The sequence below is a fragment of the Neomonachus schauinslandi genome, chromosome 15 (assembly GCF_002201575.2).
Source record: "Neomonachus schauinslandi chromosome 15, ASM220157v2, whole genome shotgun sequence".
Classification (NCBI taxonomy): Eukaryota; Metazoa; Chordata; class Mammalia; order Carnivora; family Phocidae; genus Neomonachus; species Neomonachus schauinslandi.
This window is the reverse complement of record NC_058417.1, coordinates 34158381-34170995: the sequence shown is the minus strand read 5'-3', so window position 1 is coordinate 34170995 and position 12615 is coordinate 34158381. Positions and strand designations below refer to the sequence as shown.

The 12615-nt window shown below is 51.7% G+C and overlaps 2 protein-coding genes across 5 annotated transcripts in view; both read left to right on the top strand.

The window, feature by feature from the left end:
* Positions 1–483: 483 nt before the first annotated feature.
* On the top strand, positions 484–8280 carry LOC110592845 (nucleoside diphosphate kinase A). Of its 4 annotated transcripts, none has more exons than XM_021704008.1 (5): positions 484–554; positions 2724–2867; positions 6173–6274; positions 7336–7448; positions 7967–8280. In XM_021704008.1, the coding sequence occupies exons 2-5, from the start codon at positions 2742–2744 to the stop codon at positions 8082–8084; spliced, it is 459 nt and encodes a 152-aa protein (XP_021559683.1). In that variant the 5' UTR covers positions 484–554; positions 2724–2741; the 3' UTR covers positions 8085–8280. The 4 variants fall into 4 exon arrangements, with proteins under 4 accessions (XP_021559683.1, XP_021559682.1, XP_021559684.1 ...); XM_021704007.1 differs by having other exon boundaries at positions 493–554; positions 2738–2867; XM_021704009.1 differs by lacking the exon at positions 484–554 and adding an exon at positions 747–843 and having other exon boundaries at positions 2738–2867.
* Positions 8281–11182: 2902 nt separating this feature from the next.
* Positions 11183–12615, top strand: part of LOC110592846 (nucleoside diphosphate kinase B) — a 3485-nt gene continuing 2052 nt past the window's right edge. Inside the window, exons 1-3 of the mRNA XM_021704011.1 lie at positions 11183–11311; positions 11580–11708; positions 12503–12604. Of these exons, the coding sequence (XP_021559686.1) occupies positions 11583–11708; positions 12503–12604 (228 nt within the window). The 5' untranslated portion in view covers positions 11183–11311; positions 11580–11582. The remainder of the gene's footprint in view (positions 11312–11579; positions 11709–12502; positions 12605–12615) is intronic.

Below are 12615 nucleotides of genomic sequence, written 5' to 3'. Positions count from 1 at the left end.
AATTTGCTCATTTGTTTATTCTTTGTCCCCATTTCCTACCCCACCAAAACCTCCGAGAGAGTTTACTGCTATACTCTCAGGCCCTGGAATAGTGCCCGGCACACAGTAGGTACTCAGTTAATAATGCAGTGCTTGATAGGCTGGGAAGAATGAGTAAAGGTAAAATGAGAAAGGCCTGTCTATTTCTAGGTCAGGTGCCCGTTCGGACTTCGTGCAAAGTGGGAGCGCCACCTCCCGGGAAGCCAACCTACTCGAGAACGAAGGAAGTGACTCATAGAATCTTAGGCAAAAAAAAAAAAAAAAAAAAAAAGCAGCGTGCCGGAAGAGCAAGAAAAAGCAGTGCCGGAAGTTAAACGTCGGAATGTTGCTCCCTAGAATGACATCCGACTCCCAAGAGGAAGTGTGGCCGAGTGGTGTTCTGCAAAACGGACTCCCCCGCAGCCGATCCGGAAAGAAGCGTTCCGCGCCTGCGGGTGCCAGGAACCACGTGGGGCCGAGGCGTGTTTCCGGTGCCGGCGGCCCCTGGAGGAGTTGCAGCTGGAGCAGCTGGAGGGGTGAGAGGGGTTTGGGAGAAGAGGCGATACTGGGATCGGGGGAGGGGGGAGGGGGGTGGGGGGAGGCGACGGGGTCGGATGAATTCCGCTCTGAGAGGTGGCCAGAGGGATCGAATGGGAGGGCAGGGCGGGGCAGCGCCGGTGGAAAGGTGCAGACCTGTCAGCGCACGTCCCACGCCACGTGGACTTGCCTTTGTCCGTGGCTGCCTTTTCCATCAGGCCGCGACGACAGGGGTTGTGCCTTATTTGTCTCTGTCGCGTGCAGTGCTGGGCACGGAGTTGGGGCTCAGTAAGTTCTTGCTGAATGAGTGAATGAATGAATGACTGAATGTGTGTGTGTGTCTCGGTAAGTATGGAGGACATTTACAGTATAAATGGTATGAGTATAGAGACAGTTTGTGGCTTGTTTGCCCATTTTCTCTTGGGGAATCCATGCTTGTCTCGAGCTTCCACTGGGAGTTCTTCGCCAGTCCTTGGGTTTTGTCTCTTTTTCTTGAAGGGGCAGGGCGATTACGACTCAGGACATTTTCTTTGCTCTTACTGAAAGCTAGGCCGTGTGGCTAGGTACCAGGGACAGACACAGGAACAAACCGTCCCTGTATACAGGCCGCAGACCAGTGGTGGGACGGAAACACAAACAGAAATTAAAATATATTAAGGTGCTATAATAAGAGGTTAACTAAAGTTCGGGAAGATAGAGCCGGGAGGTGGTATGGTTGTCCTCATTAGGGATTGTCTTTCAAGGTCAGGGGCCTCCTCCTTCCCCATCTTGTGGAGGCAGAGCAGGTCATGAGCCCAGTCTTCTCTGTAAAAGGCAAGGTCTGGGATGGACGTTCGCTGGGCCTCTTTCCTGCATGATGTCCCATCTCAGATATTACTAACGGCTCTAGGTCTCCCACCATCCACCTTTTACCGGTTTGTCTGAATATTCATTATGTCTTATGATGTGGCATAAATTGTATCGGGTTGGGAAATCAGGATTTTGGACCTCATTCTGGTGCTCTAGATTTGTTTGTTTGTAAAATGAAGAGGATTATAATGAAATAGTCTCTAAAACCCCTTCCAGTTCTAATACCGTGATTGTGGCAGTAGGTCAAACTGTTTTGTTCTACCTTAGGCCTGACCCCATTTTATCACTGTTGTTTCCCTTCTCTGAATAATTCACAAAGACAGTGTGTCTTTTTTTTTTTTTTTAACATCTGTGTTCTGACATAGTATTGGGTACAAAACAGATGCTTAGGGACACCTGGGTGGCTCAGTCGTTAAGCGTCTACCTTCGGCTCAGGTCATGATCCCAGGGTCCTGGGATCGAGCCCCGCATCGGGCTCCCTGCTCTGTGGGAAGCCTGCTTCTCCCTCTCCCACTCCCCCTGCTTGTGTTCCCTCTCTTGCTGTGTCTCTCTCTGTCAAATAAATAAAATCTTTAAAAACAAACAAGCAAAAAACCAAAATAAATGCTTAATAGTAGCTTTAAGTCAAATGGGATAGAAATAATAGCCCCTGCTTTTGGACCCTTGTCCACCCTGGGATATTAGTTCAGGGATAAGGGGACTGAGGAGAAATTGGGTTTTTTGTTTTTCCTTTTTTTTTTTTGCTTAGGGAAAAGTCTTTTTTTCCCCCCTTAGGAACATTTTTTACACATGTGCTATCCCAGAGTTTTTTCAGTGCAGCACCTTGTGGTGAACACATTCATACACAGCAATAGCACACTCTTCCTTTTCTTTTTATTTATTTATTTTAGAGAGAGAGAGAGCAGGCGTGCCTGAGCAGGGAGGGGCCGAGGGGGAGGGAGAAAGAATCTGAAGCTGATTCTGCACTGAGTGAGGAGCCCATTGCAGGGCTCGATCCCCCAACCCTAAGATCATGACCTGAGCCAAAATCAAGAGTTGGACACTCAACCGACTGAGCCACCCAGGCGTCCCTATAGCACACTATTTTTATGGGCATATACAGCTACCATTGTAGGAATGTTGTTTATACATATATCTTTAAAATGTGTCTTCAAAGTAACACAGTGTGGTGAACATACTAGGTATTGAGTTTTTACCAGAGAGACTTGGGAGTTGGCATGACAGATTTAAACCAGCTTACCAGCTTACTCCAATGGGGTAATCTGCTTGAGAAGGATAATGATGTAGGCAGGATATTCAGTGCTGTTTCATCCTCCCAGCTGTTTATCCTCAGGACCATGGCCAGCAGTGAACGCACCTTCATTGCCATCAAGCCTGATGGGGTCCAGCGCAGCCTTGTGGGAGAGATCATCAAGCGTTTTGAACAAAAGGGATTCCGCCTCATTGCTATGAAATTAATTCAGGTAAGTGGACTTCATTCTTCATATTTCTGTTCTCTTGGAGTATAGGGGATCATTGTAGGTTAGCCCCCCTGTTTCTCCCCTCCCCTCCTTTTTAGCCTTCTCCATGTAAGGTGAACACATATGTCCTGATACCTGGAAACGCCTTGGTGCCTAGCATGGTGGCCAAGTCCTACAACAAACCAAGTTACTGGGACTTTTGGAAATAGCCTCCCTTTTCCCTTCGCAGTGGGGAACTTGCATATTACTACAGCACTGATTTCTTTCTTTTTTTTTTTTTAAGATTTTTATTTTTATTTATTTATTTATTTATTTTATTTTTTAAAGGTTTTATTTATTTATTTGAGAGAGAGAGAATGAGAGAGAGCACATGAGAGGGGGGAGGGTCAGAGGGAGAAGCAGACTCCCCGCCGAGCAGGGAGCCCGATGCGGGACTCGATCCCGGGACTCCAGGATCATGACCTGAGCCGAAGGCAGTCGCTCAACCAACTGAGCCACCCAGGCGCCCAAGATTTTTATTTTTAAGTAATCTGCACACCCGGTGTGGGGCATGGACTCAACCCTGAGATCAAGAGTCGCATGCTCCACTGACTGAGTCAGCCAGGTGCCCCATTTTTCCTTTTTTAAATTTTTATTTATTTTTTTTCTTCAAATTTTCATTTAAATTCTAGTTCATTAACATACAGTACAATATTCGTTTCAGGAGAGCACTGTGATTTCTGACTCAGAGCCCTGCGGGTGTTTGAGCTCCTGGTCTTGAGCTTCCTGAGCAGATCATTTCAGAGAACTTCTCCCCCCTCCCCTACCCCTCTCTCTGAGGCAGGTCGATTCTCAGCAAGGAGATCTTTCCATCCTTATTTACCGTCCACTTAGTGTCTAGTGTATATTAGGCACCATCAGGGCATGTTGGGGGGAAAGCTGTGGTTTTGCCCTTGGGAAGGCCCGCCTGGAAACAGCAGAGAGCAGACACGCTTGCAAGACACCTGCAAAGCAATATTTCAAAAAATGAAAAGGAGGGGGCCCCTGGGTGACGCATTTGGTTAAGTGTCGGACTCTTGGTTTCAGCTCAGGTCGTGATCTCAGGGTCATGAGGTGGAGCCCCGTGCTAGGCTCCACGCTCAGCGAAGAGTCTGCTTGAGATTCTCTCTCTCCCTTTCCCTCTGCCCCTCCTGCTCGTGCTCGCTCTCTCTCTCTCTAAAACATTAAAAAAAACAAAAAACAAAACCCTAAAAATGAAAAGGATTAATCGGCTAAGAACCCTTTTTCATACAGAGCTGGGAAATGAGAATTCAAATTGTCAAAGCAGATAAATTAGGGGGCATTCTTGGCATTCTTTTTTCCTATCAATAGTGTCATCTTTGGACTCAGCTAGTGCATTTTATTTTATTATTTTATTATTTTACTTTTTTTTAAAGATTTTATTTATTTATTTGAGAGAGAGAGACCGAAAGGGCACATGAGAGGGGGGAGGGTCGGGAGGGTCAGAGGGAGAAGCAGACCCCTTGCCGAGCAGGGAGCCCGATGCGGGACTCGATCCAGGGACTCCAGGATCATGACCTGAGCTGAAGGCAGTCGCTTAACCAACTGAGCCACCCAGGCGCCCACGGCTAGTGCATTTTAAATTTAGTTTGATTTGCAATTTAGTTCATGTGTGATGTTTAGGAAAACTGCTTTAGTATAATAGGGAGTAGGTGGATGTTAGTGCAGAGTCGGGGGATACATGATGAAATGATCAGTGCCAGGTGTTGGACAAGCATTGCTTTCCAGGGAGTTTGCATATTAAATTAGGTTTTGAAGGCAAAGTGAAATGAAAAGTATTGTTGATCAGGTGTTTACTGTGTCCTGGACATAGGTGTTTTCTTTGGCTTTTATGACAGCCCAGGGACATACTTATTTCTGTGCCTGTGGTTGTCAGTGGTGAAGAACCCGGGGCTTGGTGAGGTTATGTAATATATCGGAAGGCGCACAGTGCTGGAGCAGGGATTTTAACTCGGGTCTCTCTGACCCCTAAGTGCGTGCATTTTTCCCGTTACACTGACTTGCCAATAAGGATATGGGCCTGAGGAAGAATGGGAGGAGGGGCAGCTGTCAGGAGTCTACAAATGAGATGGTGGAGGGTGGGGAGGGAAAACTTGATGTCCCCCCTCCGAAGAAACCCTGTAATCTGTTCGGCAGACTAAAGATAACCAGAACCGGGCCCCCTGGGTGGCTCAGTGGGTTAAACGTCTGCCTTCGGCTCAGGTCATGATCCCAGGGTCCTGGGTTCGAGCCCCACATTGGGCTCCCTGCTCAGCGGGGCGTCTGCTTCTCCCTCTACCCCTCCCCCTGCTCCTGCTCTGTCTCTCACTCTCTCTCAAACAAATAAGATCTTTAAAAAAAATTAAAGATAACCAGAACCAAAAAAACAAACAAAAAAGATAATCAGAACCAATTAGTAGAATTAAAAGAGTGTTCGGGGAAGGGAAGGTCAAGTCAGTGTGTGTCAGGAGACCACCATTACCAGTTTTCTGTTGGGATGGGGTGGGGGGTGGCCAAGGGTGAATGGCTGACGCGGTATGGTCACATGGCTGTGTCCCTTTGGCAAGGAACGCTCACTGGAGGCTGAGAGATGGGCCGTTCTGGATGTGCTCTCTGGCAGTGGCTCTCCACGTTTGTGGGTGCGACTGCAGTGCGCAGGGTACAGACCTGGGAGAACGAAGGGCCCGTGTTAGACCCGGAGCAAGACTGTGTGCCGTGGCCAAGAGTGAGCCCGGCGTAGGGAGTCGGAATTGCCAAGCAGGTGGTTCGCTCTCTGGCTAACTGGATTTATTGCTAGATGTCATGTACTTTTGAGTGGTTTGTGAAATACTTGTGGGGATCGCATAGTTGCCCCGCCTGGCCCCTGGCCTTCCTCTTCTGAGTAAACGAGCAGTCTCCCTGGGATGTGCCCGGGTTCAGTTTGCTTCTCGTCGAATGCCAAGACCCCCCGACTTCCCTCTGACATTTGAGTCGAGGCTTGCTCTCAATGAATGGAAATGCATTGTATTGTTAGTTTTGCTGTCTAAAATGGGATGGCTGGATTCGATTCTCATGTTCTGTGGTTTTCTTCCGATCAGGCAAGGCCAATAGGGGGGAAATTGACACAAAGCTGAAGCACTTTGAGTCTCCCTGGCACTGCTCCCCTCTGGTAGTGTGGGGAGCAGATTGCGTTATAACAGAATCAGTGAGCTAAGAGCTCACATTTTAGACAGCAGTGAGTGGGAAATAACTAGATTGCTGAATCTTAGAAAGTTTGGGGGCCAATTCTCATTCTCTGTCCTGTGCAATAGGCTTCCGAAGACCTTCTCAAGGAGCACTACATTGACCTGAAGGACCGTCCGTTCTTTGCTGGCCTGGTGAAGTACATGCAGTCAGGGCCTGTGGTTGCCATGGTGAGTATGCATGTGTGGGTACGGAGGTGGATGACTGCGTTGGAGTCAAGAGTGAGGGGTGTGATTCCTGCCTCTGACGCCAGGTCCTCACTGATACACAGGCAATGGGGGCTGGGAGGATTGGGCAGTTAGGATGTGAGTTATCTCTCTGACCCACCAAAGGCAAGATATATTTGTTGGCCGAACTGAAGACCCATAGTGACTCATAGCTGAGAGCGATCGGGAGGGGTTGGCCTGATTCTGCACTTCGGGAGGGCAGCGAGATTGTCTCTTGCTTATTGCAATGATTTTCCTCCAAGTATGTATCGGTTGTCATCATTGTGCCAGGCTCTGTTCCAGACACTGGGGATACAGTCATGAATGAGACCAAATAGGTACTTATTTTCATGGCTTTGCTTGCCTACACATCTTGAAGGGGGAAGATGGGCAGATAATGAAGATGAAGAGATATATATATATATATATATATATGCTAATGATTAGTGATAAGCCCAGAAATGTAATAGGATGATGTGACAGCAAGTGGCCACTTCAGATTGGGTGGTCGAGGAACATGCTTTTCAAGCTGAAATCGGAGTGAGAAGAAGGAGCCAGACATAACACAAGAATCACATTGAAGAGCAGTCTCAACAAGAAAACAGCATGTGCAAAGGGCCTGGGCTTTCTGAAGTACAGAAAGAAGGCTGGAGCCGCTGGAGCCCGGTGGGTGAAAGAGAAGGTCAGATGACACGAGCTCGGAGGCAGAGGTGCAGACGGGCGCAGGCCAGATGAGGCAGGGCTGTGCTGGCCGTGCGTGTCCCGAGCTCTGGGACGGACGCCAGGGGAGGTCCAACAGTAGGCATTTTTAAAGGCTGCACAGGCTGCTCCGTCAAGAATGGATTATAGAAAAGCAGGAGTGGGTGCAGGGAGGCCAGTATTCCCAGTGTTGGAACTAGTAGATGCTCCATAACTATTCCTTCAGTGTTATAAGGGGGCTTTTTTCTTTTTTTGAATTAATAGTTTTCAGATTTTCTGCTGAGATGGGTTTTCTTCCTTGACCATATATTCTTTTATCCTTGGAGGTCTGGGAGGGCCTGAATGTGGTGAAGACAGGCCGAGTGATGCTTGGGGAGACCAACCCTGCGGACTCCAAGCCTGGGACCATCCGTGGGGACTTTTGCATCCAAGTTGGCAGGTGGGAGTGGGTGCTTTTTGCCTTTTTCCAAAATCTGAGTTAGGTGACATAAGAATTTGGGTTCCTCCGGCACCTGGCTGGCTCAGTCGGTAGAGCATGCAACTATAGATCTTGGGGTTGTAAGTTCGAGCCCAGCCCCACTTTGGCTCTAAACTTTACTTAAAAAAGGGGGGGGGGCGCGCCTGTGTGGCTCAGTTGTTAAGCGGCTGCCTTTGGCTCAGGTCATGATCCCGGGGTCCTGGGATCGAGTCCCGCATCGGGCTCCCTGCTCCGCGGGAAGCCTGCTTCTCCCTCTGCCACTCCCCCTGCTTGTGTTCCCTCTCTCGCTGTGTCTCTCTCTGTCAAATAAATAAAATCTTAAAAAAAAAAAAATAATAAAATAATGTGGACTCAGATGCAGGGAGCTTTGGCTTTTTCTGCTGCAGAGTCTGTCAGTTTTCTGGCAGTGGGAACAGGGGGCTTCCAGGCAGTTGAATCCTTTGGGTCTAGGTAACATGGCCGTCTCCTTCCCCATCCAGGAACATTATCCACGGCAGCGACTCTGTGGAGAGTGCGGAGAAGGAGATCGGCTTGTGGTTCCAGCCTGAAGAGCTGGTGGATTACAAGAGCTGTGCTCAGAGCTGGATCTACGAGTGACGGGTGATGAGAGAGCAGACCTCAGTGCTTTGTTCATTCCATTCCTGCTCCCTCCCATGAGCAGGGGGCCAGGCTCTCGCAAATCCACTTATTTTTGAGAACTTCCTTATAACCTGGAGGGGAACTCCGGAGCTGGGAGTGCTCCCTGTACAGTATTATGTGCTACTATCAGATTAAAATGTTTCATCCCAACATAGGATTCATCGAGTCGGTTACTTTGTATTGCCCTGTTGCTTTGTAGTCTTTTTTCTTTTCCATTTACTCTGGATAACCTGAGCTAACAGAATGTAAATACTATGTAAATTATTTTTATTGGCCTGAGAGATCTCTCTCTCTCTGTCTGTCCCTCCCTTCACTCCTGCATCCCATCCACTTTTGGCACTGAGCCAATCAGCAGTCATCCAGGAAGGATCTGCTAGGTTGCTAAGATTGTACTGGGTGCAGAGGATTCACTGGAAATAAGAGATAGCCTTACTACTAGTGAGAAGCTCTGAGGGACTCTGCAGATGGGGGAGTGTGAGAAATTGTAACTACTCCAAAAACAGAAAAGCTGGATAGTGGGCCTGGGTCCCTGGGAGGACCTCAGAAGAAGCAGGTGAAATCTTGAGTAGCTTTGATTTGTTAGGGCACTGATTTGGTTGCTTTAACAGAGGCAAAATGGAAATTTACTTTTTTTTTTTTTTTAAGATTATATTTATTTGACAGAGAGAGACACAGTGAGAGAGGGAACACAAGCAGGGGGAGAGGGAGAGAGGGAGAAGCGGGCTTCCCTTGGAGCAGGGAGCCTGATATGGGGCTCGATCCCAGGACCTGGGATCATGACCTGAGCCAAAGACAGACACTTAACGACTGAGCCACCCAGGTGCCCCGGAAATTTACTTATCTTTTATTTAAAAGTCTAAACTGGAAGTCTAACATACAGCACTGTGTCTCTAGTTCACAACACTGTGTTGTGTACTTGAAATTTGCCAAGAGGGTAGATCTTAAGTGTGCTCGCACACATACAAATAGAATGGTAACGATGTGAAGTGGTATGTTCAATAGCTTAATTGTGATCATTTCACAATATATGTAAATTAAAAAAGCAGGTTGTATACCTTAAATACATAACAAGTTTTATTGGTCAATTATGCCTCAATAAAGCTGCAAAAACCCCAAAAAGTCCAAGTAGGTAAGTAGGGGTGATGATGGTGAGGTTCTGATCCTTGAGGTTGTCTGGGGACTGATTTCCTACCAACCAGTGTAACATGCCTTACCCCCTACGCGTGCCTCATGGCAAGTTGGGAAGGGAAGTGGACTGTTCCTTTCTCTGAAGGGCGTCACCTTGAATTTACCACCTTTGCTCTCCCTCCCATCCCGCTGGCCAGAACTTCATGTGCAAGCCTCTTGCTGCAAGAGAACGCGGAAAGTGCTATTTTTATTTGGGCACCCTTGTGCGCAGAGGATACTCTGAAGCTCTCCTATGAGAAGGGGGAGGCTGAGAATAGATATTGGGGACAATTACTTGTGCCACAAACTTGAGGGTTTCTTTCCTGGTATTTTCCCTGTTCATCTGGCTTCGGTAGAGGCAGTGAAGAGGAGGGGAGGTGGGATGGGGGCTACCGTGTTTTTCCAGCTTCACTGGGGTACACCTGATGAAACCGTAAGATTATCTGAAGTGTGCAGTGAGAGTTGACATATGTATACTTGGTGAAAGGATTTTCTCCGCGGGGGGCTACTTTTCTTCCATGAAGCTGAGGACCAGCTGCATTTCTGTTTCACCCAAAGCGTGGTCTGTTGGGGGAGCGAGCTAGGGTACCGGAACTTGTGGGGAACGATTGTGTGTGTAGTGAGGCAGTGGGGTCACACCTTGGCCAGTCAAGGGCTGTCTTTGCAGGAAGGACAGGCACAGGAAAGGCAGAGGCTGCTAGGGACCGTACGGCACGGGCTATTAGTGCCTGGACCAAAGGGGCAAACAGCTCTCCAGAGAAATCTCCAGTGAGATTCCCAGACTCTGTCCCACACTTGACACTGGGTAACTCTGACAAGGAACCCCCACTTAGAGTGCTTCACCTGGAAGCCAAAGGGGACACTGGCTGTCTCTTCTCCAGAATGAGGAATGTGTTTTAATGCTCTGCAGCTAGCAGTGTGGGACGCCGAGGAGGTGGAACAGAGGGCTGGGTTGGCACTGCAGCCCGGGCGCAGGGGTGCCAGGGCCCCTGGGGCTCCGGGGGCCCAAACACACCAGGTTCCACACTCCGCACTGACAAAACCCAAAGGCAGAGAGACCAGTTGTGCTCAGACAAGAAGAGAATTTATTTCGGGGAGGCCAGCACTGGGAAGACTGGACCAACATCTCAAAAACTGTCCCCAAAGTGCTGAAAATACTTGCAGGTTTCTATACGGAAACTGGGACAAAGGTCGGTGTGTAGCTGCAGGTGGCATTGAAGGTCAAATCCATCAGTGTCTTGGGGTTGGTCCTGCGAGGTCCTGCCGGCTCAGGGCAGTCCTCGTGGCTTGAGGGGGGTAGTTTCAGTCCCCATCACGGGATGCTTTGCCTGCAGGGTCTTCTGCCTGAGTTGAGATCATCTAGGAAGAAGAATTGAGTCAACCGGAGAGCTTGCGGTCAAAACGGAGGCAGCTGACGTCCTCCCTCAGTGCGGCGGGTACCGGCTCTCAGCGCGGGTACTGGCACGCGCTGCCCGCCGTCCGCTCGCTGTCCCGAGCAGGGACAGACGCGAGGCCTCCGACCATCTCGGGGACAGGCACTGCTGGACGGGTGTCTGGACGGGCGGCGAGGACGGGCTCGCTGCCTCCCCACCCAAGCTGGGCACCACGCAAGGGTGCGGAGCTGTGTGCACTGCTGTGAGACAATCTAGAGCCCGTCAGGGATGTGTGTCAGGCTGGAGAACCCGACCGCACAGGGAGTGTGAGTGTGTGCGCGCGGGCGTTCGCGCGTGTGGCAGGAGGCACTGCTGCGGGGCTGGGCTGCGGGCCCGAGGTGCCGAGTTCCAGCCGCGGGGCACCCCCGCTCCCCCGGGGAGAGGAAGCCACTTCCTGCTCCCGAGCCCCCAGCGCCTCCTCGTCTGCCCGGGCCGTGCCCAGAGGTCTCTGCCGCGTCCGCCTCGCGGGTTGGGCGGCGGGGCGTCCGGGGTGTGGCCGTCGCGCGGCCCTCCTCCCGAGCCGCCCCGGGCCCCGCCGCCCGCTCCACGTCTCGCCTCCCGCCACGCCGCGCAGCCTGCTTCCCCGTACGGCGCTGGGGGCGCTTTCCGCGCCGCTCCCGCGGACCCCCTCCCCCCGGACGCGCTCGCCGCCCCCCCTTCTCCCCTTCCCCCCGCCCCCGGGCCCGGCGCCGGGTCCCCTCCCGCGGGGCGGTGTAGGCGGCCGGCGGGCGCGTGTCCCCGCGGAGCGGGCGGAGGGGCCCGGGGGGACGGCTGGGTGGGGGTGGGGGGGGAGGGCGGCCGGGGTCCTGTGCCCGCGCGGCCGCGGGGCCCTGAGCCGACCTGTCGCCCGCAGGCCATGGCCCACCAGGAGCGCACGTTCATCGCCATCAAGCCGGACGGCGTGCAGCGCGGCCTGGTGGGCGAGATCATCAAGCGCTTCGAGCAGAAGGGGTTCCGCCTCGTGGCCATGAAGTTCCTGCAGGTAACGCGGCGCCCCCACGGCCCCCGGGAGCCCGGCGGCGGGCGCCCCTCCTCCTGCTCGCCCGCCGCCGCTCCCCCCACCCCCCGCCGGCTCCCGCCCTCGCGGCGATCCCGCTGTCCGAGCCGGGCCCCGCGGCCCGCGAACCCGGGCGCCCTCGCAAGGTTAAGCGGAGGTGACGTGACGGCCCGGGGAGCAGCCGGTGCCCCGCCGTGGCGCGGAGAAACCTGTTCCTCGGCCCGGCCACGCGGGCCACACGTGCCCAGGGTGCGGGCAGACGGAGCTCCCTCCGGTTTAGGGCAGGGCCCGGCATTTCCACACTTTACATTTGGGGCACCGATCTGGACTTTAAGGGAGAAGTTAAGTATTGAAATCTTAACCAGGCCCATCTGGGAAGAGGCGAACGTTCTCGGTTAACATGTGAGATGTTGGAAAGGGCACTGGACATGGGCCAGAAGAGTGACATAACCTCTGACGTATTTCCTTCAAAGGCAGCCAACGCTTAACTCTCCACATCTAGATTCTCAAAGCACCTACTTCTTAGGATGTTAACACCCTTAATACCATTGACATTTTGAGGGTGTCTTCATGATGGGAACAGTCTTTCTGCACTAAAAAGAGTATCAGTGTCAGGGTTTGGGTGGGATTTCTGTTTACACCTTAGGTGGGCTAACAGGTTACAGGACTTGGAGAACCTGCCTTGGGGATGGGGGGGGGGCGGATTCTGAGGATGGGACAGAGCCCTATTTCAGCTTTTCCAGGGTACTTCCTAACTGCGACTGCCTTTTGCGTGCCAGGCCTCCGAGGAGCTCCTGCAGCAGCACTACCTTGACCTGAAGGACCGTCCCTTTTTCCCGGGGCTGGTGAAGTACATGCACTCCGGGCCCGTTGTGGCCATGGCAAGTGCTTG